Source organism: Perognathus longimembris, chromosome 6 (genome assembly GCF_023159225.1).
Source record: "Perognathus longimembris pacificus isolate PPM17 chromosome 6, ASM2315922v1, whole genome shotgun sequence".
NCBI classification, from domain to species: domain Eukaryota; kingdom Metazoa; phylum Chordata; class Mammalia; order Rodentia; family Heteromyidae; genus Perognathus; species Perognathus longimembris.
The window spans coordinates 71,325,419-71,353,375 of NC_063166.1; the positions used below are offsets into that span (position 1 = coordinate 71,325,419).

At 58.0% G+C, this 27,957-nt stretch overlaps 1 protein-coding gene across 1 annotated transcript; it reads right to left on the reverse strand.

Annotated features, from left to right (window-relative positions):
* Tgm2 (transglutaminase 2) lies at positions 1–27,954 on the reverse strand. The gene is made up of 13 exons (XM_048349172.1): positions 27,860–27,954; positions 23,935–24,114; positions 19,863–20,105; positions 15,751–15,869; positions 13,480–13,608; positions 12,655–12,832; positions 10,152–10,287; positions 9,462–9,565; positions 7,716–7,958; positions 5,654–5,932; positions 3,024–3,184; positions 2,139–2,275; positions 1–1,553 (listed from the first exon to the last, which is right to left on the reverse strand). The coding sequence occupies exons 1-13, from the start codon at positions 27,867–27,869 to the stop codon at positions 1,403–1,405; spliced, it is 2,070 nt and encodes a 689-aa protein (XP_048205129.1). The 5' UTR covers positions 27,870–27,954; the 3' UTR covers positions 1–1,402.
* Between the last annotated feature and the right edge of the window lie 3 nt (positions 27,955–27,957).

Below are 27,957 nucleotides of genomic sequence, written 5' to 3' on the forward strand. Positions count from 1 at the left end.
TTGTTTGTGAAAAATAGACTCTTATTTCAGTGCTTGCTCTTTATGGCTTAAAAGCGCATCTGCTGCCTGCCCGGGACCCCAAAGCTTTGGTACAACTGTAGAGATAAACATGGGTTGGCTGCTCTGGCTTTTCTTCTCTGTGTAAAGCAGAAAGTATTAGAGGCATTGGTGTGATTTCCCCTGCGGCCCCCCCTCAGGGATTCCGGGGACCCTAAAGGTCATGGCAACCCTGCACCCTTCCAGTCTGAGGGGGGCCCACCGTGCAGTCGGGGTGAGCTCATAGCTGCGGCTCCTGGGCTGTGAGCTTGCTGGGGTGCCGGGTGCTGGGCTGGGTGGACAGGCTGGCAGCGAAGGCCCACGGTACCCAGGCGTGGACATGAGTGTCCTGTGAGCGGGGCAGGGCCACCCAGGGCACGGGGGCGGGGGGGGGGGACAACAGGACGGGCACAGCCTGACTCTGAGCTAGCTGGGCCTGTGAGGAAAACTGTGTGGAGCAGGGAGCTTATTTTTTAAGGCCACCCTGGGCATCAGAAACACTGGGCCCAGAGAGCAACGAGCTGCTTCAATGTCTGCTAGTCATGAGGACATGGAAGCTCTGAATGGGGAGAGCAGGATGTGGCCAGACTCGGGGCTCAAACCCGGGGCTCTGACCACTCGCTTCCTACCCCTTCAACCTCTTCCCTACCTCTTTCCCCCAACCGGGCCTTTTGAGATGGGTTCCCTGGTGGCCAGGGCTCTGGTCCGCTCAGGTCAGGGCTGGTGTCACAGGGAGAGCACTGGACTGTGAGTCAGAAGGCTGGCTCCAGGCCTTGCGTCCTCCACCCTCGCCCAGGCCCACAGTCCTTGGGGCACAGAGCAGCTGCCTCCCTCTCTGGGCCTGGCCTCCTCATGCAGGAGGCAGCTCCACGCTGCCACTTCTGGGGCCCCTGTGAGCCCAAGAGGTGCCTGGTACAAGACAGGAGCCTCACGATGGGGCTCCGGGTGGGAGGCTGGGAGCCAGGGCTGCTGGCATGGGCAGGGCTTGGACCAGGGCCGTTCTTTCATCCCCACCCAGCTCTGGCTCTCCCAAGGGTCGGTGGAGGCCGGGAGGTAGCCGGGGAGAGGCCCAGACCCCTCCCCCCCCCTTGGAGAGCTGAGCGAGTCAATCCAGCCAGTGGCACTCCACCCCTTCCAGCCCCCTGCAAGGGGCTGTGGAGGAGCTCACACAACAGGGGGGTGGTCAAGGGCATTCCAAGGTCGACATATCCACCCGATGGAATATTCCTCACAGCTAAGGCGGGCAGGCTCAGAGCGCAAGAGGAGCCAGAAGTATATTCCCAGCCCAACATCCCCACGGCCCCCCACTCTGCCCCAAGGGGCAGCGGGGGCTGGTGATTTTGAGGGAAGGGCTAGGGTGGGTCCCTTAGGCGGGGCTGATGATGACGTTGCGGTAGCCCTTCACTGACTTCAGCTTGTCACACTCGAAGTTCACCACCAGCTTGTGCAGGCCTGCATCAAAGGGCAGCAGGTCCACTCTTGCCTTTACTTCCTCCCCTGCTTCCACGGGGTCTGGGCTGTGGAGAGAGGAGAGGGTGAGGACCGGGGTCCTGGGTCAGGCTGGCGTGACACGTGACCAAGCAGCCAGGCCTCCGTGAATGGAGAGGATGGGCAAGCCAGGGTGAGCCTGGTTCGTGGCCCTCTCCAGGGCCCTGCTGGGATGCAGTTGTGAGTATGAGTGTGTGTGTGTGTGTGTTAATGCGTGCCACCACGTGTGCATATTGTGTATATGTGTATGTGTGCATGTGTACACATGCATATTGTGTGCATACCTGTGAATATGTGTATGTATGCACAGGCACACGAGTGTGTGCTCGAGAGTCAATAAGCAGTGTGTGTTCCTGTGTCTGTGCGTGTATGAACACGAGTCTCTTGAGGACACAGCCACACTGATGAGTGTATGCACACGTGCCAACACTCTGACTGTGGGCGCCATGGTCGTGTCTAAAGGTGGAGCTCAGGCCCTGGGGGCCCGTGGTGCTTTGCAGCTGAGGGTGCGGGGTTGGGGTGGGAAGAGGGGGGTAGCGAACACCCAGGCTGCAGGCTGAGGCCTAGGAGGGGAGAGGAGCTGGTGATGGGCAGGGCAGGTGTGCCGCACTTACACCTCCATGATCTTCTGCTCCTTGGTGAGGCCGGCCCCCTCCACGGTGAAGACGCCGCCCAGCAGGGGCACAGGGAGTGGGTTCCGCAGGGCCACCTCGGCCACCAGCTTGCGGTTCTGCTTGGGCTCCCCTAGCACCTGGGGGAGGAAGGAGGGAGGGCAGATGGTAAGGGCCGGGCAGGTGCAGTGCAGGCTGGGCCCCCTCTGCTCCCCATCACTGGGCCCACCCTTTGGGAAGCAAAGCCAGGTCTCTGCATGGAGCTGCCTGGTGGCTCCATGTGGCTCCGGGACGCAGGTTCAGAGCGCCTCCCTTAGTCTCAGCTCTGGGAGCCTGGCTGATCTCTGTCCCTTGATCACTGTGTGATCACTGTGACCCTCTCCAGGCTTTGACTTGGTGGTGGGAAAGATGCTAAGACGCACAGACCCCCTCGCGGCCTCCCTCTGAGGTTCCTTTATGCCCAGCTGCCTGGCGCTGGGGCGGCTGGGTCACCCTGGCGATGAGATGGCGGTGGTGATAAGCAATCAGGTGTGGGAGTGTTTGTTTGTCTGTTTGTTTTTGGAGACAAGAACTCACTATGTAGCCCAGCTAGCCTGGAATTCTTGGTTTTTTGATCCTTGTAGATCAAAATTGCAGACTACCCAGCCCAGCTCGCAGTCACATCGTTACCATGCTCTTATGAATGAGCTGTGGCGGTTGCTGTGGACGCGCTAAGATAGCTCAAGTGCTCTCAGGAGCCCCACCTTACAGATGGGCGAGCTGAGGCCACAGGGGTGAAGCAATGTGCCCAGAGCCCTCCAGGCACTCAGCTGGCCGTCCCCGTGTCCCCGTTAGCACTGCCCAGAGCCTGCAGTTGAGCGCCTCCAGCGCTGTGATCCCTGCTCTTACCCGGATCTTGATTTCAGGGTTCTCCAGGTAGAGGTCCCTCTCGGCCAGCAGGTAGTTGTTGGCAGCTGGCTCTATGAGAAGGCCCCGCACCTTGATGAGGTTGGACTCCGTCAGGTAGTCGCTGTATTTCTCATAGAGGATGCGAAGGGGAATGCTCTTCTCTGTGGAAGGGGAGAGGGAGGGTGTTGTGAGGGCTGGGTCCTCGCTGCCTCCTCTCCTCCAGAGGCACATTTCAGGGCATTAGGGTCATCATAGCACAGGCCCTCCAGGGGATGCCCAGGGATGCGAAAGGAAATGTGACAGCACAGCAGGTAGGGAGTGCTCCAACTCACCCAGACCAGGGTTCTAGTCCTTCCTCTGCCCTAACAAGTGGCCTGTGCCAGTCTCCCTCCCTCCCATGACCTGCACAGGGAGGGGAACACGTGGCACCGTGGAGCTGCCACCACCCTGGGGAACAGAGGCAGCTGACGGCTGAGCACTGTGCCTCTTGCGTCTTCTGCTTCATCTTTCCAGTAGCCCAAATGAGGGAAACTGAGGCTCAGGCTGGTGTACCCCTCCCACACACAGCTGGGCTGGCCATCGGTATCTCAAGTCCCCAGCAGCATGTCCACCCTGCAAACGGACCTACCTTTGGAGCTGGACCCACATACATGGGCAGAGCTGCCTGCACAGGAAGTGCTAAGCACTGGGGACCCCTGCTCCCTCACCCAGCTCTCTTCCAGCCTTGGCTGGCTGGGTGAGCCAGGGAAGATGGCCGCCCTCTCCATGGCCAGTGACCTCCAGCACCCGATGATGAGAAGAGCTGGGGCCAGGGAGGAAGCAGTCCGGACTGGACCACAAGCGACGGGGTGGGGCTTTAGCATCTTCCCCCCCCCCCGCGCCCCATTTTCTGACCAGAACCACCAAGACCTGAGGGGCTGGCGTTTGCAGATGGCAGAAAGGACAAGGAAAGGCGCATGGGCTTAGCCTGGCCCCTCACTCCGAGACCCTGCACGAGCCCCCCGCCACCCACATCTCTCCTTGCCTTGTCCTTGTGGGCGGGAGCCGGGGCGCTGCCTCCATTCCCCTTCCATCCCACTGTGTTTCCCCCACCCCCCCAGCTGCCACTTACACAGCCCAGCCCAGCCCACCGCCATTTCTCACATGTGGTGATTTACACATCTTTTCACCTTTTTTTTTTAAACTCCTTTAAGGAAACACTTCATCACTATATGTAACAAGCACGTGTCACTTGTCACAAGTAGAAGAATAAACACCCGTGCAGACAGTCATGCTGCTTCCGACTGGGGGCTCAGAGACCCGAACTGGCAGACAGAGGACCATTCGCAGGGACCAGGGAGCCAAAGACCAATTAGCCCCCACGGGGTCCAGCCTGGCCCCATTGCCGATGGCCACTGGCCCAGTCTAGAAAGGACGGCTCCGCCTCCCGCGCCCTGTCAGCCCAGCGTGGCTCTGCCCCGGCCTGACCACGTGACGTGATCCGAGGAGAAATGCAAACGTCTGTGCCAAAAAGTACAAAAGGAAGGGGAAATGGTGCATTTAAAAAAAAAAAAAAGGACAAAAAGGGAGGGAGGGACAGTGACCAGCCCAGGACCTGGCAGGCAGAGTGGAAACCCTGAGCAGCCCCTCAGGAAAGAAGCAAACGTGGGGCTCCAATGGCTGGCTTTTCCAGGAGACCGGGGCCGGGCAGGGCGGGGCCTTGCAAAACCACCATTCACAGCCCAGTGACCACAGTTTGGCCTCCCTCCGCCCCAGGGTGGCTGGGGAGAGGAAACAAATGTGGTTGGTCTCAGTCATTCCTTGTTCTAGAAGGCACCCTGGTTGCATTTCCACTGGGTTGGGAAAGAGGAGAGAGATGGGGTAAGGAGAACAGGGGGAGAAGCAGCCTCCTGTGGAGGGTGTGGGTGGGACTAAAGCACTGCCCGGCTATCCTGGGCCTGGCTTCCTGCACATTCCCTCAGGGAAATTCCCAGATCATTTCATCAAAGCATGAGGGCTGCGTGGGAGAGAATCTGTCTCAGGTTGACTTGGGCCCGGTCTACTTCCAGCCAGAGAGCCACACACATGACTTGTGTCCTCGCCTCCCTCTCCCTGCAGCTGTGTCCTCGGAAGGCAGGAAGTCCTCTGCTGAGCACCCCTACCCCAAAGAGGAGGACAGAGACAGGCCCAGGTGAACCCCCTAGAACGAGGCCCAAGCATCACAGCATCTGGGAGGCAAAGGGGACCCCATCGAGGGGTCTCAGGCCCAGGCTCAAGTTCACCTCCTGATGCACGTTTCAAGAATGAATAACTGAGTTCAAATAGGGCCGGGGTTCAGGAGACAGAGGGGGGCTGGCAGGCCTGTGGAGACAGGCCAATGGTGACCTAAGGCTTCAGTGAAGAGAAATGCCCAGGGCCACAGCCAGCCACTGGGTGGCAGCACCGAGAAGCGGGTTGTCCGGTCCCCGCGCATCTGTCTGGAGGGACCTCCGGGCCATCAAGCTGGCCGAGATCCACCTCTCCATTTGTCACCAAGCACTCAATGCCTGGTGTTCCTAAAGCGCCGAGCGGACGCCATGCAGCATCTATGAGATGCCCAGGGTGATTCCCACCATCCCCTTAGCCTGCCCGCCGGGAATGCAGAGCCTTACCACAGAAGGGCTCCAAGGTCAGATCTGGCAGGTGGCTGGTGCCACACTCGGGCCCCAGGACCCCGTTGTAACTGACGGTGCGGGCGCAAAGCAGGAGGCGGGCGTCGCGGCTCTCCGAGGTGTTGTTGGTGATGTGGGCGAAGACGTCGAAGTCGCTGCCCATGGCCATGCTCTGGCCCACGCGGATGCGCATGGTCGTCCCCTCGGGCACCTCCTCCTTCTCCTCCAGCTTGTTCAGGTGGTTCGCCTTGGTGAAGGCCTCCCTCTCCTCTGGGGAGCCTGCAGGGAGGGGAGAGGGAGCCCCAGGTTGCAGTGGGAAAAGGTGGGACGGGGCAAGCAGTCCCTTCCCTACCTCTCTGTACCAGACAGAGGAAAGAAGATCCAATTTATTTTTGCACAAGTGAACTGTTTGTAGATCCAGCATCAAACAAACCCTCCCTCTGGTAGCAGGTCCTCTGACCGCTCCTGCCTCAGCATGTTTTCTATGATGTAAGAACCAAGATGGTTTTCATTTATCTTTACATCATACCCCGTGCCTTTAACAGGCCCTGATGCGTATGAGGTGTGAAGGGAATACAAACTTTCTTGCCTCTGATTGTTTTCACAGGGATTCCTTCCACCTGAAGTCCTTTTCCTTCTCTTTTCTATTGTGAGCCACCTTTCCTTGCGTTCCATTTGCCTTTTTTTTTCCTCCTGGGTTACTGGGTGCATACATGATTTTCTGTCAAACCAACAGCTCTGCTAGGTACCGGTAGCTCAAACTCGTCATCCTAGCTACTCAGGAGGCAGAGACTGGGAGGATCCCATTTGGAGGATAGTCTGGGCAAGAACCCTATCTCACCTAATAGCTGGGTTCAGTGGTGCACACCTGTTATCTCCCTATGGTGGGAAGTGTAAATCAGAACACCACAGTCTAGGCCAGAAGAGGTGAGAAGCAAGAGCCGATCTCCAAATTAACCAACAGCGACGAACCTATCTGATCATATATAGTTAAGGCGCTTTGTCTCTCTCTCTCTCTCTCTCTCTCTCTCTCTCTCTCTCTCTCTCTCTCTCTCTCTGTCCATTCCTCTTGAACTTAATCTTCCTGGTCTTCCTGCAGGCTCCCTCCCTGAGGTGTAGGTCAGATTTTGCAGAAAGGAAGTCTGCCGCCCTGGGAACTCCCCTCTAGATCTTTGCTGGATTTCCAAGTCCCTTGGTACCACTCAGTGCAAGGAAAAGTGTGGAGCCAGCCACTGGGAGTTTCAGATCCTGTTTCTGACGATCCGTCAAACCACATAATAAACAGCACAGACATGACTAACTTTGCTCGTGTGTGTGTGTGTGTGTGTGTGTGTGTGTGTGTGTGTGTGTGTGTGTTGCCAGTCCTGGGGCTTGAACTCAGGGTCTGGGCCCTGTCCCTGAGCTTCTTCTTTGCCCTCACCCCTCCCTCAAGGCTAGGGCTCTACCACTTCCAACTTTTTGGCAGTTAATTGGAGATAAAGTCATGGACTTTCCTGCCTAGGCTGGCTTCAAACCACAGTCCTCAGATCTCAGCCCCCTGAGTAGCTAGGATTACAGGTGTGAGCCCCTGGCCCCCGGCCTCTAACTTTTCCTTTTGATGCATGCTTTCCTGAACAACACTTGTCCCCCCTAGTTTTACTAAGAGCTAAACCACCCCAAAAAAGTGAGTCTTGAGAAAGACCAGATCCCCGCCCCCCACGCCCCAGCCTCCCCACCCCCACATGGGAGGAAGGGAGGTAGAGGAGGCAGGACTTCCTTTGTGCCTCAGCCTCCAAGTATCCGGAATTGCAGATGTGTGTGTGTGCTCCTGCACCCAGCTCCCACGGAATCCTTTCATAGCATGGGGAACTATTTTCCTAGAGATATCGCACACTATGACTAGCTCCCATTATGTCTACACTGTTTCTAAGGAATTTCCTATGATCGCTGGTATATACTGCTTGCACGCACACGCACGCACACACACATGCACACACAGGTAGATAAGCCCAGGCTGTGGGGCTGAGCCCCGGGCGCCCACCCTCACCCACAGGGTGCACTCAAGGCTGTGGGTGGCGCCCACCTTCCGGGTACTTGTAGGTGTGGGTGATGTCCTCGCGGTCGTCGCGGCCCACGCTCTTGGTGCTGATCTTCAGCCCCACCACCAGGGAGCGGTTGATGGATTTGTGCAGGGAGCCGTCCTCCTGCCGGATCCAGTCCACCACGTCGGCGTTGACCTCGGCAAAGACGAAGGGGGCGTCGTACCTGGTGCTCAGGTCGCCCTCTTTGATGGCGCGCACGGGCACGGGGCCGCAGCAGTATGTCCCTGACAAGGGGGTGGAGGAGAGAGGCCAAGGCTGTCACCACACCCCACAGAGTTTCCAACCCGCAGCTTAGATCCTCAAGATGCCAGCCACTGACTTCGGGGACCCATGAACTCGGGTGAGGAAGAATGGCTGTGCTTTGCCCACACAGTTCTTCCATTGCAAAAGCCACGAACACACCATGGCAGCCACAGGAGCCCTGGTGACTCACCACCCCAGGAACAGCCCCTTGCCATGGCCTCGGTGCCAGGAAATGGCATCTCCCCACCCCCTCCACCGTGCTGCCGGAACCCACGGAGCAGGTGTGAGGGCACTGTAATCGAATTCACTTCTGTCCATCACACTGGTTTTCTTTATAATCCTCTGCATTGTATTCTGTGCATTTAGAAATGTTCCGAGGGCTGGGGATATAGCCTAGTGGCAAGAGTGCCTGCCTCGGATACACGAGGCCCTAGGTTCGATTCCCCAGCACCACATATACAGAAAACGGCCAGAAGCGGCGCTGTGGCTCAAGTGGCAGAGTGCTAGCCTTGAGCGGGAAGAAGCCAGGGACAGTGCTCAGGCCCTGAGTCCAAGGCCCAGGACTGGCCAAAAAAAAAAAAAAAAGAAAAAAAAAAAAAGAAATGTTCCGAGAGCCGAGCACTGGTGGCTCACGCCTGTAATCCAGGCTACTCAGGAGGCTGAGATCTGAGAATCAAAGTTCAAAGCCAGCCCAGGCAGGACAGTCCGTGAGACTCTTCAGTTAACCACCAGAAAACCTGACGTGGCGCTGTGGCTCAAAGTGGTAGAGCGCTAGCCTTGAGCAAAAGAGCTCAGGGACAGTGCCCAGGCCCGGAGTTAAAAAGCAAAACAAAACCAATTCCAAGAAAGGGGCCCTGGGATTTGCCAAATTCAACACGTGCACACACGTGCTTACATAACATGCATGCACATGTGTTTGCAGCACACACGGGCAACTGTGCACATATGCTCACACACATGCACACAAGCTCACCTGGCATGTGTATGTACACACACACCACATGTAATGCACACACATACAACAAGCATGCACACCACATTGTGTAACGCAAAGCACAAACACGTGTCACATGCACACATATGCACAGGTTCATAACCAAGCGCACGCACACACAGACATGTACGCACATAGGGTGCGCCGATCATGCATTCACACGCGCGCAGATGCACACACAGGCTTGCGTGACGTGGATGCACACAGATGCAAGAGGCTCTGCGTGAATGACAACCACACTTGTTTTAAAAGGAGTGGAGCTACTTGAGTTTTTTCTCATGCTTTTTCACGTCTCTCACAATACAAGTGTGTTCATCTTTAAATTCTAGAGGACTCGTGTTTGGAGACTAGAAACAGGGACCCCCCCACGCCCACCCTATGTGCCCAGGTGATGGTCTTGGCTTGGAGCCCCAGCTCTGTCCCGCTCCACCCGCATGCTGGGGGCTCTCCACGCGGCTCCCCACCAGGGAGCAGGGCCAGGACTACCCACCTTCGCTCTTCTCCTGGGGCGTGGGGTCGATGGCCTGCCACCCTTCATACCCAGGTTCTAGGTCCGGCCTGGTCATCCAGGACTCCACCCAGCAGTGGAAGTTCCTAGTGGAGAAATGAGGCCCAGCACGGGACTTGCGGTCAGCTCAGCAGCGGGGCCCACCAGACTCTGGGCCTTGAGCCCCACGCACCCCCAGCCCTCTTGGCTGCCCACTCCTGGGGGCCTGTCTCAGCATCGTCCCCCCTCCAGCCCCTGGGTCTCCCCTTGGGTCACCCCTCTAACCTCCATCCTGCTGACTCCCAATTTCTTGGCTCCATCCTTCCTTTCCTCCCACCCTTGGCTTAGGCCTCCTTCCCACTCACCTGGATGGACCCCAGTCCCTGCCCCCTCTCCCCGCCCCCAGCCCCTCTAGCCCCTGGGAAGCAGTGTCACAGCTCGGCCTCCAAGGCCTTGAGTGATAAGCAGGCACCCTGGGAACCAGCCCAGGCTCCTGACCTGGCATCGACCTGGCCACCTTCCTGTGCAATCCCCTGACTTCCTCCCCAGCGCGGTGGGCGTGCCCCCAGCACGGCCCCTCCGCCATGGGACCATCTCCCCTGTCCCTTGTCTGCTTCTGTGTCACCATCAAGGCCCATCTCAAACTCGCCCCTCTTCCAGGAAGTGCCCCCCCACCTCACCCCCTCTCCTCACCAGATCATCTCGCTCTTGTTCCCCTCCAGCTCCCCGTACTCATTGCGGAAGTACTCAATGAGCAGATTGCTGTTCTGGTCGTGGGCCGAGTTGTAGTTGGTCACGACACGGGTGGGAATGCCAAGGCACCGCAGAACTGGAAGAGGAGGAGAGGGGGTTTCACACACCACCAAGGACCCTACCCAGCTGGACCCACCTGTCCAGCCCTGAGGGTGAGCGTGGCCATTCTTGGCTGAACAATGGTGCCCACCTCTGGTCACCCCGAGTCCACTGTGCCCCTTGCTCATCATTCTAAATGCAAAGAGGATGTCAACACTGCTCTGATAAGTCTTCAGTGGCTCCCTGTGCCCCTGACGCCTGATCACCTCCTTGCACGCTTTGCTGCAGCCACACCCTCCAGCCCCCCCCCCCCACCGTCCCCATGCACCTGCTAGCCCCAGGACCTTGGCACTTGCTGTTCCCTCCTCCTGGAAGCAGCCCAGCCCCACCTAGGCTGCCCATGCATTCATTACAGGATACTGGTCATTGATATCACTCAGCTATGCAAGGGTGTGAACCAAAAGATGGGAGAAAACAGCACCCGGGGGCAGGCCAGGGTCCTGGTGCTGGGCGGGAATCCCCCACTCCATCTAAAGCGCTGTGGACTCAGAAAAAGGCCGAAGCCGCCTTGAAAGGTTAGAAAACACAGGATATTCACTAGAACCTGCTGACCAAGCTCAACCTTGCAGACTCTGCCTCCTAGCAGGGCGCTAGGGCTCCCAGAGGGTGCCACTGGGGAAGGGGGTGGGGAACAGGGGAAAGACAGCTTTTAATCCTCCCTATTCTCTTTTGGTGGGGGCAGGGCTTGGACTAGAACCCAGAGTCTTAACAGGCAAGCACTTTACCATTGAACTACAACGAACCTTTCCCCCCTCATACTACGTCACCAGAAAAGTGAGCTTCTCAGACAAAGCCCAAAGAAAGTGAAGATCTAAGAGGTAACATGAGAACCCCTCCTCCCTCTCCCCTGCAAAACCCCAGTGTGTGTCCTGGGTGGGACTGTGTTTTGCTGGAAGCTGAGCGGCCGGGAGGGGGAGGGGCAGGGCCTGGCCTTTGCCCCCTGGTGGCCATTGGCCAGCACAGAGCTTCCTGGAGGGTGCTGGGTTCCAGCCAGGCCATGTGGGGGTGCTGGGAGGAGGAAGAACTCCTGCTCACCATCGTCTCCTGCCTGGTCCCCACCACCCCAGCCTCTGCCCAGGAGGGGGGCCCCCAGAGTCCTCGAGGGAGGCATAGGGAGGCCTGTGCCCTGCCCACGGCCCAGCTGCCCTGCTGCCCCCTGACCCAGGCTGGTTCCCAGAGGCCTCACTACCCCAGGCCTAGGGCAGGAGGCTGCCCCAACCCCAGACACTCGGGGCCCAGAGCCTGGCTGCGCCATCTCCTGCTCGGTGACCTTGAGCCAGCCACTTCCAGTCTCTGAGCCTTTGTTTCCCCCCTGAGTAAGAGGAGCTAAGAATAGCAGCCTGTTGGGATGCCCTGGTGATTCAGGAAAAGGCCACGGGCGTGAGCAGCCGCAGGGAGCAATGGGGAACAGCAAAGTGTCCCATGTCCAAGGGAGATGGCAGTCCAGTCAATGCCAAGTGACTCACACATGTGAGAAAATGCCCAGGGAAGCAGCTGAGAGTGCCGGAGCGTGAGCCCTGCACCGCACCACTGGGCTAAGAGACACTTTCGGGTCCTGGGAGCTCCCTGTGAATCGGATCCATGGCCCACGTGAGGATGCAGACTTGCAAACACCAGTTCCCTTGCTCAAGTCTACCCCACAGTGAGGTTAGACAACAGCTGGGCCCCACACCCACTCAGTCCAGCTCCAGGGCCTGTGGACTTGACCCAGTTCTCCCAGGAGCCCAGGAGGACAAAGATGCGTGGGAGAGCCGGACTGTGGGCTTTCTCCAGGAAGTCCGTGGGGTTTCCTGGGAGGAGGCCTTTTAGAAGCCTCTTACCCGCCAGGGTCTGGGTGGGGAGTTGCCCTAGAAAGGGGAATTCAGAGTCATTAGGGAAGGGGAACTCACAGGCTGGGAAGGTTGCGGGAGACAGCTAGCAAGGGAGACCAGAACTGGGAAGGAGCGCCAGGCCACTGTACTCAGCCTGTCAGCACGGTGGCCAGGCCTGGGGGCGTCTGGAGCCCCTTGTCTGGGATTGAGCACTGGCCCAGCAAAGCTGAGCCCTCAGATGACCCCAGTGCAGTACCGGGCAGGGGAGCTTAGTGTTCTGTGCTGGAAATCACGTGATCAGACATCCCTTCATCCTAAAGGCCACGATCGGGCACCCCTTCATTTTAAAGGCCACCCCTTTGTTTTAAAGGCCGAGATGGGACATCCATCCATTCTAAAGGGACGGGAGAGCAGTGGTGCCAGAGGCAGGAGCAGACTCAAGTTCTCCTGGTTCTCACTCTGGGGGTCCCCGGTGAGTGCTAGCGCCCTCCCACCCCACCCCCACGCCCCACCACACCCAGCATGCAGTGCACCTGTGCAGGCCACGGCCGCGAAGACCCAGCACTGGCCGTACTTCACACGCTGGCAGCCATGGTCCTTCCAGCGGCGCAGGATGTCCACGCTGCCGATCCAGGACATGGGGCTCACCCCGTCCCCATAGTTGTTATCCCAGCGGCCCAGGAGCACACCCTGGTCGTCATTGCAGTTTACCTGCAGTGGGTAGGGCCGGTGAGGGCGGGGCCTTGCGTGGTGAAGGCGGGGCGTGTGGAACAAGGGCAGGGTCTCCTGTGGTGAGGGCAGAGGCTGCATGGAGGTGAGGGCGGGCCTCATGAGATGAGGGCGTGGCCTGTGGGGTGAAGGCAGGGCCTGTGTGGAGGTGAAGGCAGGGCCTTGCGTGGTGAAGGCAGGGCGCGTGGGGCGAGGGTGGAGCCTTGTGTGGTGAGGGCGGGGCCTTGCATGGGGTGGGTGGGGCCTGCATGGAGGTGAGGGTGGGGCCTGTGGGGTGAGGGCAGAGCCTGCATGGAGGTGAGGGCGGGGCCGGTGGTGGAGGGCGGAGCCTGCATGAGGTGAGGGCGGGGCCCTGGGCATTCAAGGACAGGGCAATGTCAGAGGCAGGGAAGGGAGGCACAGCCCCCAGCAGGTGCAGGGGCACCGTGGAGCCCAGGAGCAGCAGGCGATGGGACGCTGGACATGACTGGGGCTGGGGCTGGAGCCCAGGGCTTGGAAGCTCTAACACCGGAGCACGGAGGAAGAGCCTGGCCCACGCATGGCTTGTCTCCGGGCCTGGGGACATGGTGGCCCTTGACAAACACCTGCCAGAGCAGAGCAGGGCCTCACCGCCTGTGCCCCACACTCACCATGGCGCTCACCACCCGGCCCAGGTAGATGGGGCTGTTGCGGCGCGCGCAGTCACGGCCACAGTCCTTCAGGAACTTGGGGTTGACATCCAAGAGCGTCAGGCAGGTGTCCAGAATCCCATCCTCAAACTGTGTCGGAGAAAGCACGAGGGGAATGGGGGAACTGAGAAACCCCCTCCTCCAGGAAGCCCCCCCTTGACGCCTCCACAGCTGGAGGCGCCCTGCTCCTGGGAGCTCCCTGAGATGCCAGCTGTCACTGGCTGGGGGAGGGGGTGGCAAACAGGGCAGGTGTGTGATGGGGGAGTTTGAGGGGTGCAACTGCCCCAGGATGTGGCTATGGTGACGGGGCGGGGGGGGGTTGTGTCAGGGCCTCAGTATGCTCAGAGTCCCCTAGGGCCCTGCCAAGCCCCCCTCCCCTTCCCTCTATTCAGCCACAGTCACTGCCCTGGAAAACCTGACTCACCCAGATTCCTGGCCATAGTCCCCTCCTTCCCCCAGACCCAGCCCCCAGGCCACTGTAATGGGAACAGAGGTAGATTGTGTTTCAGCCTCACCCTCAGCCCACAAGGACTTTCATAACCTGCACTCTTGAAGTCCTCTCTGACCTCATCTCACCACCGTCACCCACACTCTGCCCCAGGGCCTTTGCACTTGTGGTTGCGTTTGCCTAGAGCGTGCTTCCTCCGGTCTAAGACTCACTCTCAGTCGTGAAAGTTAAGTGTCACATCTGTCAGATGCAGGAGCCTCTCCTGTCACCTTCCGTGGCGTGGAACATCTAACATGTCAGGGACACTCCTGTCTGCCCTGGTTTTCCATCTTGTGGTCTAGCCTTGGACTGAGGCTTGCCACAAGCCGCCTCGGTGTGGCAAAACCACTTCCTAGGGCTTGAACTCTTTTGTGGGTTCCATCTGATTGATGTTCAGGATTCTGTTGGCTTTCTGCCTCATTCCTTGGGGCTCCCTCCCCGAGCAAGAGCACACTTCTCCATCAGAATGTACAGCGCCGCTCACACAGCTCCCTGTGCCTAGTGGGAAGTACACGCACCTTCTCGCAGGACGAACTCCCACTTGCTCTTCAAAGCCTAGCTCAAAAGTCCCCTCCTTTGGGGCTGGGGATATAGCCTAGTGGCAAGAGTGCCTGCCTCGGATACACGAGGCCCTAGATTCGATTCCTCAGCACCACATATACAGAAAACGGCCAGAAGCGGCGCTGTGGCTCAAGTGGCGGAGTGCTAGCCTTGAGCGGGAAGAAGCCAGGGACAGTGCTCAGGCCCTGAGTCCAAGGCCCAGGACTGGCAAAAAAAAAAAAAAAGTCCCCTCCTTTAAAAAGCCTTCCCTGCTTTCCCTCTCCCTCTTCTCTCTCTAGGTCTTTCCACCCTGGACTCTGAAGGGCTTCCAGGGCCAGTGCCCCCCAGGCCTTGATCCCTATGAGGAAGCTGTGGGAGCTGGAGCCTGAGACCACCCGGGGCTTCTCCAGGGACTGGGGGCTCCTGGACATGGGACCCCGGTCCACAGGCTGCTGGGAGAAGCCTCGAGGTGAACTCCACACCCTTAGACATCCACAGGCCCAGGGGGCCTGGGATGCCCGGGTTCTGCTAGGTGACTTCTCTCTGTAGCTTTGGCTGGGCCACAGAGGAAGTGAGAGCCCTGGTGGGTGGGACCAGCCTGGAGTCTGTCTGTTTGTCTGGGACAGGACAGGAAGGAGCCATCTGGCTGAGCCCAGCCCGGCTTAGGTTACAAAGTCATGCCTGGGGTTACCCACAGAGTTGTGTGAAATGATAAACAGTTGCTGCTTTTCGACCAGTTAGTGCCAGTCTTGTTTGTTACTGAGCAGGAGCTGGCTGATACAGACTGGTGGTCACAGAGCAAGCAGGATGAGTACCTCTGGGAAGAAATATCTCCTCCCCCCCACCTGCTGAGTCAGGAACTTCCACTATCTGTGTGTGTGCCTCTGCTGTTGTGTGGTCTCCCCCTGAGGCTGTATGCACTACAGGGTGTGGTAATCATTGTGATCATTGTGACAGACAAGGGTTCTGAGCCTTCCCTTGTGGCACTCCACGCACATGATGAGTGCTCTCCAGTGTGAGTATTGGATATGGACATAATCCTTACCGCCCCACTTCACAGCTGCACAAGGCTCTCCACATTCTCTCCCAAGCCCTTGAATCCCTTCCTGTGTGACCTCAGGCCAGCCTGCACCCTCTCTGGGCCTTCAGCCATTTCAGGCATTTCATGCCATCTCTGTCTGCCTGACGCTCCCCCACGACCCTACCTGCCCGAAGTTCCATGGCACACTCTTGATGAACTTGGCTGAGCCCTGGTAGATGAAGCCCTGCTGGGTAAGGACGTACTCTCGCCGCTCTGCCTCCGACTCCAGATAAACAGCGTCCGCTGTGGGCAGAGAAAGGAGCTGTGGCTCGGGGTCTGGTGAGGCCCAGGGCCTCATGGTAGCCAGGCTTCTAGCTCCCCAGGCCCAACCAACCTCTCCCAGGACCCGTAACGCTTCATTTGGAAAAGCAGTGGTCAAGCCAGGTAGGGTAGCGCACACATGGAGTCCCAGCTACTCGAGGCAGGGGGTGAGAGGACTGCTATCTGAGGCTGGCCTGGGTAGAAGCTTAAGAAGCCAACAGGCTGAAGTGGTAGGGCTACTTGGCTAGCAAGCCCAAGGCCTTGATTTCAGTTCCTGATACAGCAAAATTAAAAAAAAAAAAACCAAACAAGCAATGAATCTAAGTCCATGTCAACAAGATGAGGTGCTACTCTTCCATCTAGGGCCCTGTCAGCCCCCACAAGAGGCTGCGCACTGAACGAGGAGCCAGAAAACCTGAGGTTCTGATTCTTGATTGCTCTCAGGCTCCCAGAGGCCGCTCTGCCTTCTCCACTCACCCCAACACCCCACTGAGGCGGCCTCAGGGTGAAACGAGGGTGCTGGGGTGAAAGGTGGGTTGGGAATGAAAGCCCCGAGCCAGCTGGAAGAACAGGAGTCACAGTGGAGTGGAAGACCAAGAAAGAGCACCACAGCTCCGGGGCAGGGGGTGGATGGGGGGGAGGGAGAGCCAGGAGGGCTCCCTGGAGGAGGGCGGATCTGGACAGCGCTTGAGAAATGACCGGAGGTTTAGGCCCTCAGAACTTGGTGAAGACCAGAGAGAGTGAGCTCTGGTCTCTCTGGTCTCTCTCTGGTGAGACCAAAGAAAGTGGCTACCGGCAGGTTCAAAGCACTGGTAGAAGAGCAAGGACAGGGCTCAGGATGTTTTGTCCTGACAATCAGACTGGCTTTAAGATGTCCTGCTTGCAGATGGAGAAACAGAGGCTGGGGAGGGGAAATTCAGAGGAGCACCATGACGTTAGTGGGCCCTGGGCATCCTTCCTTTATAAATTAAGTTCAAATCAATGTTATGTCCACCTGGTCTGTGTCACCTTGGACAGATACCTTAACAGGATGTGTTAAAACACAAGCTTTAACTTACATGGTCTTTTTTGTTTTTGTTTTTGTTTTTGCCAATCCTGGGGCTTGAACTCAGGGCCTGAGCACTGTCCCTGGCTTCTTTTTGCTCAACGCTAGCACTCTACCACTTGAGCCACAGCACAACTTCTGATTATATATATATATATATATATATATATATATATATATATATATATATATATATATTATGCGGTGCTGAGGAATCGAACCCAGGGCTCCATGTACACGAGGCAAGCACTCTACCACCAGGTCATATTCCCAGCCCCTTTTCTTCTGGTTTTAAAAGCAATAAGAACATCTTTCATGAGTTGCTCAAGTATGATGGGCACCAGACACTGGACACAAAGGGCCTGCTGGAGGACTAAGTCAGCCAGAGTTAATCTGTCCTGTTACCAGGGGAGTTGGCCTAGAAGTGGGTACAGCACCCCACTCCCACGGCAGAGAGAAGAGGGGCTGAGAGTCCTGTGCCTGCTGTTCTCTGGCTCCCGAAACCATCCTGAAAATCCACCTTGCAGTCACTGAGCCGTGTGGTCCTGGGCGAAGGGGAGGGGGTGTGGGAGAAATCAGGAAAGAGAAAGCGAAACCTACCCAGGCTTCCCACGCTGGCGTGAGAACATGGCCGCCTGGTTCTAAGGAAACCAAGGTTGTGACATCCCGGATTCCAGGGGCGTGAAGCCTGGCCTGGCCTTGCTGGCACTGCCCTGTGGTCTCCAAGCTGAGGGACAGGAGGGTCCCCTATCCAGGAAGAGCCCGCCCCTTCCCCCCAGCTCCACCCAGCCCGACTTCCTGCCCCACCAGCCTGTCACGATGGAGGTCACTTTAGTCCCTGTGGTCTTGGGTCACTCTAACCCGTGGAGCAGGGCAGAGGCCGGAGGAGGACAGGGGACAAGCCCCAGAACTGCACTTCAAAACCCTGCTGAGGGGCTGGGGATATGGCCTAGTGGCAAAGAGCGCTTCCCTCGTATACATGAAGCCCTGGGTTCAATTCCCCAGCACCACATATACAGAAAACGGCCAGAAGTGGCCCTCTGGCTCAAGAGGCAGAGTGCTAGCCTTGAGCAAAAAGAAGCCAGGGACAGTGCTCAGACCCTGAGTCCAAGGCACAGGACTGGCAAAAAAAAAAAACCCTGCCAAGGGTGGGGCCACCACAGAACTCCAAACCAGCGCGCCCCTGCAGAGGAACCCCAAGTCCCCAGCAGGCCGCAGCAGGCCCCAACATGGCCACTTCTGTCCCAAGAAATCACTGCAGGTGGCTCTGGGCCATGCGGGCTGAGGGTGTTTGGTATGGCGGACACCACCCCACGGACATGGGTGGGGCGCTAGATGGAAGAACAGCCATGCACAAGGTCAAGACCCCCCTCTCCCCCCAGGCCCTTGGAAGGAACAGAAGGCCGGCTCACTGATGCCTGTGAGCCTAGCTCCCTGAGAGGTAGATGGCAGGGGAGCTCAGTTCAAGGCCAACTAGTCATAAACGTTCTAGAGACCCCCATCTCACCTAATGGCAGAGCACAGGGACGCATGCCTGTCAAACCCACTGATGCAGGAAGCATAAAGCAGGAGGATTGAACTCAGGCCACCTGAGCATAAAGCGAGATCCGACCTTGAAAACAGCCTCCCCGAGTATAAACTGGGGGTGGTATCCCATGATGGGAAAGTCTTTCAAATAGTGTCTCAGCTTCTATTGTAGTTTGTAAAAACCTCTTTGTACAACTACTTAATAATAATAGTAAAGATGCTTTTGCACCTAACTTTTTTGCCTGTACTGGTGTTTGAACTCAGGGCCTCACTGTCCCTTAGCTTTTTTCACTCAGGGTGGGTGCTCTACTACTTGAGCCATAGCTCCATCTCAGGCTTCTATGCTGGCTCATTGGAGATAAAGAGTCTCACAGACTTTTCTGCCTGGGCTGACTTTGAACTGCAGTCCTCAGATCTCATCCTCCTGAGTAGCTATGGTTATAGGCATGAGCCATTCACACCCGGCTCATCGGTCATATTTAGAAATAAAATCAAAATGCTCAAAAGAGAAGTTTTTAAGAAGGCTTCCTGGTGAAGTCGGTTATAAAATGCTCCAAAACAAAGAAAAGAGCCAGGCTGGGCCCCTGAGGAAGGGCTGCCAGGGCCGGGCAGGCAGAGCTCAGTCCCTGACACTGGGGGACACTCTGTCCCCTCCTCTCCTGCGGGGCGGAGCAGGCAGGTTGCTGACTGCTGACCCCGCTGCCTGTTTGGTCACGGAGCAGGAGGCGTGAGGCCGGGAGGGGAGTCCCAGCCCCTGGCTCTTCCTGCCCCTCAAGCAGCCTGGGCTCTCTCTAGCTTCTCCTTCTCACTTTCTAACACCCATAGTCCACTTACTGAAGGAGCTTCGGAAGCCACTTAGCTTCTCGAAGCCTCCCTTTCCTGCCTGAGAAAGGAGGCGGCTGACCACTGTCCCTTGGGAATACGTGGGTAGCCATGGGGACCGCGTATAAACAAGCAGTTAGGTCATCAGGCTGACTTAGTGTCTCCTGATCCTCTCTGTCTTGTGCCTCCCCTAGTCATCCCGGACCCTAACCTACCTGGGGGAAAGTTGAAAGCAAGCCTCACAAACAGAACAAAGCGGGAACCGAGTGCCTGGCGAGTGCAGGGCACCCCCTTCCTGAGGGGACATTCAGATCAAGGCTCTGCCCCACTGGGGTGCTGTGCTTAAAGCCTCCCCAAGGCCTATGCATGCACAGGAACCTTAATCTCCAAGGCCTAGCCTCTTAGAGGGGAGGGACAGATCCACTCTGTTATCATGGAATGGCACACTGAGCACCATCCCATCTGCCTTCTCCCTGAGCCTGCCTACATGTGGGGATGACCACTTCAATGTTGCTTCTGCAGGCTCCCCCCTGTATCCTCCTCCCCCCCCCCCCCGCCCGTGGCGGGAGGGTGTGGCTCACCTGGGCACCAGGCGTTGAAGAGCAGGGTGAAGTGGCCCAGCACGACGCTGGAGCCCTGGTAGCCGGTGGAGATCTCCAGGGTGAGGCGGTACAGCCCGATGGGGGCCTCGGCGGGCGTGTAGAGGTGCAGGGAGAGGACATTGTCCTGCTGGTCCGCCACCAAGGCTGCCCACGTGCCCTCACTCACCCCATCCGACAGCGGGAAGCGAGCTTTGGTGCCGGCCTCCTCGCTGGGAGCTGGGCCTGTGGAGACAGAAAGCAGCCGCCATGAACCAGGGGCTCAAGGGCAGGACACACATCTGCGAGGAGGTCTTCATGGTGGTCTAGGGTCAAAGCCTCCAAAACTAACCACTGGAACAACTTGGTAAGAGACTCTGCCTTCCTGAGCCTCGGTTTCCTCATGGGATCCTCAGCCTTGCAGGGAGGCTTCGTGAGTTTGCATGAAAAGCCACGGGTACACCGTAGGTCTACAAGCAGAGTGTGTCGGAAGAGGGGCCGGCACAGCCTGGAGAAGGGGCCGGGTCATCCTGCCCTGCCCCGGGGCGGCCTCGGCTCTGTCCCTCCGCTCTCCAGTCTGCCTGTCTGCAGTGTGGCCAAGAATCAGGCCAGATGTTCTGCCAGGTCCCTGTCCATCCCAGGCCCTGCCACACCTGCTTCCCCAGCAGACCAAACCCCGAATCCCAAGGAAGGGAACAGGGAGGCAGGGGGCCCTGGTGTGCCCTAGGGGAGGCCTCTGGGGGGCTGGAAGGGGGTCCCCAGGGTGGCTCTGTGACAGGCAGCTCTGGGAGGTTGGTCCCACACCGCATCAAGGACCTGAGCGAGTCCTGCTGCCTCAAAGTGGGGGTCAATGTGGACACCTAGAGAGGAGGGCTCCTGAGAGACAGGATTTGCAACCAAGATGGCAATGGAACTCAGACTTGGGGCCCCGGGCTCCTCCCTGCTGCCTCATTCCTGGGTCTCCGAGGCTCCCCCAGGTGAGGGCCCATCAGGTCTGAGTCATGGCAGGGCAGGGTGGGACTACCGTCCCGGACATGGGCTGAGAGGAGACACACAGCGTGTTCTCTGCCCGGCTGGGCCGCAGCCCAAGATGGTTTATTTTTAGCCCAATGTCCCTCCCTGCTGCTCTGCCAACCTCTGCATACACTATCGGGGCCTGCTCACCCAGGGGCCCGCTCCCTGCCCGACAGCCCCTTCTCATCCAGCTCAGGTACTAATAGAATCATGAACTCACAGAGCAGGCATGCTACAGGCCTCCAGAGCCCCGTCTCGCTGCCAGGCAGCCTGTCAAGGCCCCTTGCCTCCCAGAGCAAACACAGGAGTGCAGCCAGAGAGAGCTGCCCGGAGTCCAGCTCCCTGCCTCCAGCCACGCGCTCCAAGCACTCGGGGGAGCCTCTGGGCCTCTCTGGACTGTGCACTACTCATCAAAGCAGAACATGGACTTGGGCTGTAGACTTGGGGAGACGTGGCTCGTGTCCATTGACCTTGACAAGTCCTTCAGCTTCTCTATGCTCATCTACAAAATGTACCAACCTCCACGATGGTTGAGAAGCTCAAAGCAAACAAGGGGCTGCAGCACGTGAGTGCTCAGTCCACACCGGGCATGATCACGTGTGACTGTCACCTCGGCCCCTGGCCCGGATGACAGGGTCTGTTGTGAGGTGGTAGAATGCATTTAAAGCAGGGACTGTCCACCAGCTCCCAAAGAACCCCCAAGCCTCTCACGTCCCAGGCCAGAGCAGATGGCGTGCAGACATTTCTCCCTCCAATGAAATCCTTCACAGATGTGCGGCCACAGGTCATAGCAGGCTCAGGGCAGGCTCCCTGATGTCCCTCGTGCCAGCACTATCATGAACAGCCCCCTTCCCTTTTCAGAGATGTGGTCACAGGCCAGACCAGGTTCTACAGCCACCATCTCTGTGGACACAGCACCCTTGGGGCGGGGCGGGGCGGGGAAGACACACTTCCCCGCCTCTTCCTCCTCCTCCTGGGGCAGTGACCCACATGTAGACGTTCATGCACACACACGCATGCACCTGCACAGACACACATGCGCATGTATGTATGCATGCCTTTCCCCCCCAGATGCGGGGGGGTAGGGTGGACAGGGACAGGTTGTCCCCTGACCCCACACAGCTCCTGTAAGGGGGCCTGGTGAACTCCCACAGGACTCTTGGTGGGCCCAGGGGCCCCACAGGGACCACACTAGGTCCAAATGACTTCCAGAGACCAGGGGGGTCCTGGCTCGCCAGGACGGGCTGGGTGAGGCTTCCGGAGTGAAGTGTCCATTGTGCCTCACCAGGTTCTCATCACCCCTTGGGCTGACTTCACCCCTCCTTTCCCTCCCCCTGCCCGCCTCCCCCCGGTCAGGCTTCCTGAAGGATGAAGCAGTTTGTCCCTTTCACAAGGTGGTGTTCGTTCGGCACAGTTTGTGCCCATCCGGGACAGCCTATCAGTCCCTGAACCACCTGGAAAATAGACAGTGTCTGCACGACAGGGTCAGTTTGACCAGCTCCCTCCCCTCTGTGATTCTCAGTTTCCCTAGAGTGGGAGCACATGCTGACGGAAGGTTCCAGCACAACACAGGAGCATAGTGTCCAGGCAGCCCCGGGCTGGGCGCTGACCCAAGCTAGGCCTACAGGTGGGGGCCCAGCTTCCTGCAATTGTCCCTTTGGCAGCTTCCCCAGCCCTTAGGAGGGTCCTGGTTGCTGGGACAGGGAAGTCGTGGGGGGCTGCAGAAGCTGTGGAAATAACTGGGGCAGCCAGAGCTGGCCCGAGATAAGCCGGACACTAGAGAACAGAGATTAGGCTCCTGTGATTGCAGACCTCTGTCACCTGCCACGAAGCAGCCCAAAGGGGAGAGAAAGGAACAACGTAGGGAGGCTCCCAGAACGCTCAGGCTGAGCCCACTTCACAGAGGAGGTGCCGGGACAGACAGGTTAAATGTATCTGTAGTGGTGGTGTGTATGTGTATGTGTGTTTAGGGGGGGATGTTTTTAGTGACAGAAGCCTCACCCTTGGGGGCCAGTATTTGAAACCTCCAGGATCCCTCATTTCGACTTGATCTTCCCGAGCCTCAGTTTCCCCACCTGCTAAATGGGCCCTTTATTCTTCCAAGTTGGGAGGATTCCTGGGGTAGCATGTAGGCATCTACCACAGAGCTTTGCAATTTCTCTGGTGAGAAATCTTCTACTTGACAGAGGGGGAAACTGAGGCTAGGAGATCAGAAACTTGCTGGGGCCCACTGGCTCTGAGAAAAGTCTCTAAGGTTGCTGGTGTGGTGTGGCCTTTGGGAGAGGCAGGGCAAGGAGGAAAGGGAGGGGAAGGAAGGGAGGGAGGGGAGGGAGGGAGGCAGGCGACATCCCATAGTCTGTGGCTCCCATGATTAGCTTATCACACTGCCCTGGTGATGGGGGCCCCAGCCAGGTGGCTGTGGTTCCTGCCTGCTGCCCCTTCATCCCCAAAGACCTCAGAAAGGGCTGGCCCTTCATGCCCTTGGCCTAAAGTCCCAGCCAGGTGGCCTCTTGCTGACCTCAAGGGAGTGGTCTCATTCCTGCAGAAACCAGACAAACTGATTTGGTTCTCCAGAACAGTCCACAAAGGAGATCAGGCTGGGCGTGGGGTGTGGGGCCGGTTAGGCTGGTGGGGGCTCTATGGCCCATGCACCCTCTCTGGAGCCACTGTAGTGACACCAACAAACAGCCACCAATGTCTACAGGGCACCCGCCTCTCCGTGCCAGCGCTCCCCACTTAACAGTGCTGGGCAGGCCATGAGACTCAAACTCAGAGAGGCTTAGCGACTGGCCAATGTCACACAGCAAGCAGGCAGCTGGCCCAGGAGTCCAGCCAGCTGGACTTTTTCTTCCTTGCCCAGATCTGATCTGGGCTGAATCCCAGAGGCCTGGTGGGGTTGTGTCGCTTCTGGGAAGCACTGTTGAAAAGAGACTGGAAAGTTGTTTTGGCAGGATCCGGTTGGACCTTCATGGCTGAAAGCTGACCCTCCCCGCTGGGGACAGCAGGTTTGCAGGAACCTGAGTGTCCAGACAGGACAGGGCAGGTAGCCACTGGTACCCACCGGTCACAGCGCTGAAGGTCAGGCTGTCCACACCGGCCTCGTATCCGCGGCCCTCGAAGTGTAGCGTCAGCCAGAAGGCCTGGCCCCGCCTCACCACCAGCCTCTCTTGGCACAGGTCGGCCGTGTGGTGGTCGCGGCCATTGACCTCCAGCTCCAAGTCACATCTCTCCAGGATCAGCTCTGTGGAGACAAGAGATGAGGAGACGCATGATCACGGTGAAGGCCTGTGGTTGGCGGGCTGTGGTCCCCAGGACCCCAAAGTCTCTGCCCTGACCTCTGCCACTGACCCTTGCCGGATGGCAGCAACCTACAGAGCACAGCCTGGTCCTTTCTGATTGTCCCTACTCATGGGACAGGGCTGGCTGGGGTCCCCAATTTTGTGTTTTTTTTTGCCAGTCTTGGGACTTGCACTCAGGGCCTGAGCACTGTCCCTTGCTTCTTTTTGCTCAAGGCTAGCACTGTACCACTTGAGCCACAGCACTACTTCTGGCTTTTTCTGTGTATGTGGTGCTGAGGAATCGAAGCCAGGGCTTCATGCATGTGAGGCAAGCCCTCTACCGCTATGCCACAGTCCCAGCCTCCCCAGTTCTTGTCATTATATCACAACACGGGCCACCAAGAACACCCCAGCAACTCAGCTTGTCTGGGCCTTTGTTTCCCCATCGGTGCCCAGGCTGGATACAGCAGGGTCCACCTTAGAGGGACAGATCTGCGTGGGACGCATGCCCTCTGCTTGTGTGTGCAAGCTCCTCTGGGCTGTCCGGGGGTCCTTGCTCCGGCTGACACAGGGCGTGATTCCAAACAGATGCCTTGCACAGAACACACTGCCAGATCCGCTTCCAGCGCACAGGAAGATGTTCCAGACTGAGGATCAGGACACACAGAGCCGGGGAAACTGCTAACACAGTCCAGACTCTGGAACAGCCCACGGGTCTGTTTTCTTTCTTTCTGTCACTAGGGTTTGAACTCATGGCTTTGTGCTTGCCAGGCATTCCCTCTATCACTTGAGCCACACCCCTCAGCCTTTTTTGCTCTGGTTATCATTTGTTTAATTTTTTTTTTTTTTTGGTGTCAATCTTGGGGCTTGAACTCAGGGTTTAGACACTGCCTCTGAGCTTTTTCATTCAAGGCTGGCACTCTACCACTTGAGCCACAGTTCTATTTCCAGCTTTGTGGTGGTGAATTGGAGATCAGGGTCTCACAGACTTTTCTGTCTAGGCTGGCTTTGAACCACAATCCTTGGATGTCAGCCTCCTGAGTAGCTAGGATTACAGGTGTGAACCCCTGGCACCTGGCTTGCCCTGGATATTTTTGGTACCAGGCGTGAGTCGCCACACCCAGCTTTTTCTGTTGAGATGGAGATCTCAGAACTTCCTGTCCTCACTGGCCTTGAACCTAGATCCTCTCAATCTCAGCTTCTGAAGTGGCTAGGATTATAGGTGTGAGCCGCTGTATCCGGCTACCCACATCTGATTGCTTTAACAAATAAAAGAGTAAAAGGAGACCCTCTAAAGGGAGAGTGAAGAGACATTGCCACCCATTTCATTAAGTGTGTTAATTGGATCCTGCTTTCCAATATTATTCCAAAACATCCCGCGCACGTGTGTGCGAGACAACTAGAAATGTAAACAGTGACGGAATCGTGGTGACATGAAGGGCTTTGGTCGCTTGCTTACATGCATGAAGGAGAATCCTTATCACTCTGAAGATATCCACTGATATGGCTAAGATGATATGGTACGATGTGGGATTTGCCCCCAAGTAACAGGGAAAAGACTGGCGACAAACAACAGACACAGGCCATAGAGCAACACAGGGATTTATCATACTCATCTCCCTTCTTGCATGTATTTCCCAACTTCTCCATACTAAAGAGTTTTGAAAAGAACAGACATTTTGGAGTTATCTGGTCTGGGTGGGGGTGGGAGGTGGGGGGAGGGTACTGTGAGGCCTAAAAGAGGCTGGAAGCCCTTCCCTGAGATCCAGCACAGAGAAGGAACATGATGAATGAAAGCACCCTCGTTTCAGAGGGCGTTGCGGAGCCAGGCAGGCTCAAGTGACCAGTGGGTAAGGGTCTCAGGGGGGAAATAATCCTCACTGAAAAGCCCTCGGGTGGGGTGCAAGGGGCAGAGCTGTAGGCTCAGCTAAGCCAGGAGGCAAATCCAGGGGCAGAGATTCGCCCCGGGTTCCCCTTCCCCCCAATCCATCCAGGTGTGCTCCAGCTGTGTGAGACCCCTAAAGTGAGGATACTCGCAGCAGCCCCATGTACACTGGAGGAGTCCCTGTAGTGGCCTCGCTACACTCAGAGCTAGTTCTATGCCCACCTCTCCTCTCCCCTTCACTTCTGGGTTGCTCTAGGCCTGAGGGGAAGTCCATCCCTTTATCACCCCAACAAGAGAAACCTGTGGGCACAAGGAGACACTTGGGCTACTTTCTGGAGTGATGAAACATTGCCTTGAGAGTGTCACCCCTCCCCCTCCCTCCCCCCTCCCCCCCGCCCCCCATCCCTCGGATGTGAAAGGCATTTCCTGGGAGACCTGGAGGATGGCCCAGTCCCAGTCTGTGGAGATGGGGCAGTGGGACTTCTGCTGGGGACAGGAACTGAGGTCTTTCGGATGAGGGGGCCACTTGGACAGTAGCTGTGGCGGCACAGAGGGTAAAGGACATCACAACGGGGGCCCTGGGCTCCTCAGAGCCCCCTGTACCTTCTTCGTGACAGGCATGGAGTTAAGAAGCTGCATTGGGGGTGGGGAGAGGTGGAAGTGGCCACTTGCTGACATATCACAGTGTGTGAGGGGACCTGGGTCCCCAGGGAGGGGCCAGGGCTGACGCCTACCCGCTGCTTCCTGTTCCTCTCTAACGCCCCTCTCTGGGGGCGTCATGGTCCACACAGAGGTCATCCTCAAAGGACTCCACCCAGCAGCCCTCTGGGATTCCTAGCCAGTGGTGGTCCATTGTGGCGGGAACTCCCTCCAGTGTAGAGGACCCACTTCCACCGGCCTGCAGCAGCTCACACCTGTAATCCTAGCTGCTCAGGAGGCTGGGGTCTGAGCATCGAAGTCTGAAGCCAGCCAGGGCGGGAAAGTCTGTGAGACTATTTCCAATTAATCACCAAAAAGCTGAAAGTAGAGCTGTGGCTTGAGAACAAAAACAAAAAAAAAAAAACAAAAAAAAAAGCAAAAAATAATTTGGGGACAGCACCCAAGCTCTGAGTTCAAGTCCCAGGACTGACACATACACGTTCTCATTCTCTCTCCCTGGGATGGAAGACCACACCTCCATACTTGCATGCACACACACTGTGTGTAGGGCACAGATAGGAAATGCACCCAGCCCTGCCACACTTCTCTGGGCCCTGGCTGGCACGGCCAGGGCTGGCACATGCGCTCAACAGGTGGCCGGGAGCCGGGCGTGCAGAGCGGAGGGGACCGGCCTCGCCTGTCCGGGACAGGGGCTTCCTGTCCGCCAGGGCCTCCGGGTCAGCCAGCCCTGCCCTGCAGCCCCCACAGAGCCTAGCATGTCCCTTCGGCCTGGCGCTCCACCGAGCTCCCTGCTCTGCTGTCCGGGCCACCGGCCACCTCTGAGCCACCTGGCCCGCGAGGGGACCCAGCTCGGCCGCGCCCCGGGGGGGTGGGGAGGACGGTGACCGCGGTGGCCAGGGCAGAGCCCGACCAGGGCCGACCCGGGCTGAACACGGTCACACTGCCTGTGGCTCACGAGGCCCGCGCGGGGAAACTGAGGCCGCAGCCGCTGGGCCCCTGGGGGCCGGGCGGCTCTCCCGCAGCGCAGCCCACCTGCTGCTCTCTGGCCCCCACCGGGCCGCAGCCGCTCCTGCCCCGGTGGCTCGGCGGCGGCCGGGACCGCGGAGGCACAGCCGGCGAGGAAGGGCGGGCGGGCGGACGAGCGGACGGGCTCGGACACTCACCCTCGGCCATGGTCGGACGGCGGCGGTGCGGGGATCGCGGGCGGGCGGGGACCGGCGCGGGCGCTGCGGCGGGTCCCGCGCGGCCCGCACTTATAGCG

Coding starts and splice junctions, on each gene's coding strand:
- Tgm2 (XM_048349172.1), bottom strand. Junction 10,288..12,654: donor CGCGGCCGTGGCCTGCACAG/GTGCACTGCATG, acceptor CTCCTCTTCCAG/TTCTGCGGTGCCTTGGCATT. Junction 5,933..7,715: donor CACCTACAAGTACCCGGAAG/GTGGGCGCCACC, acceptor CCCTCCCTGCAG/GCTCCCCAGAGGAGAGGGAG.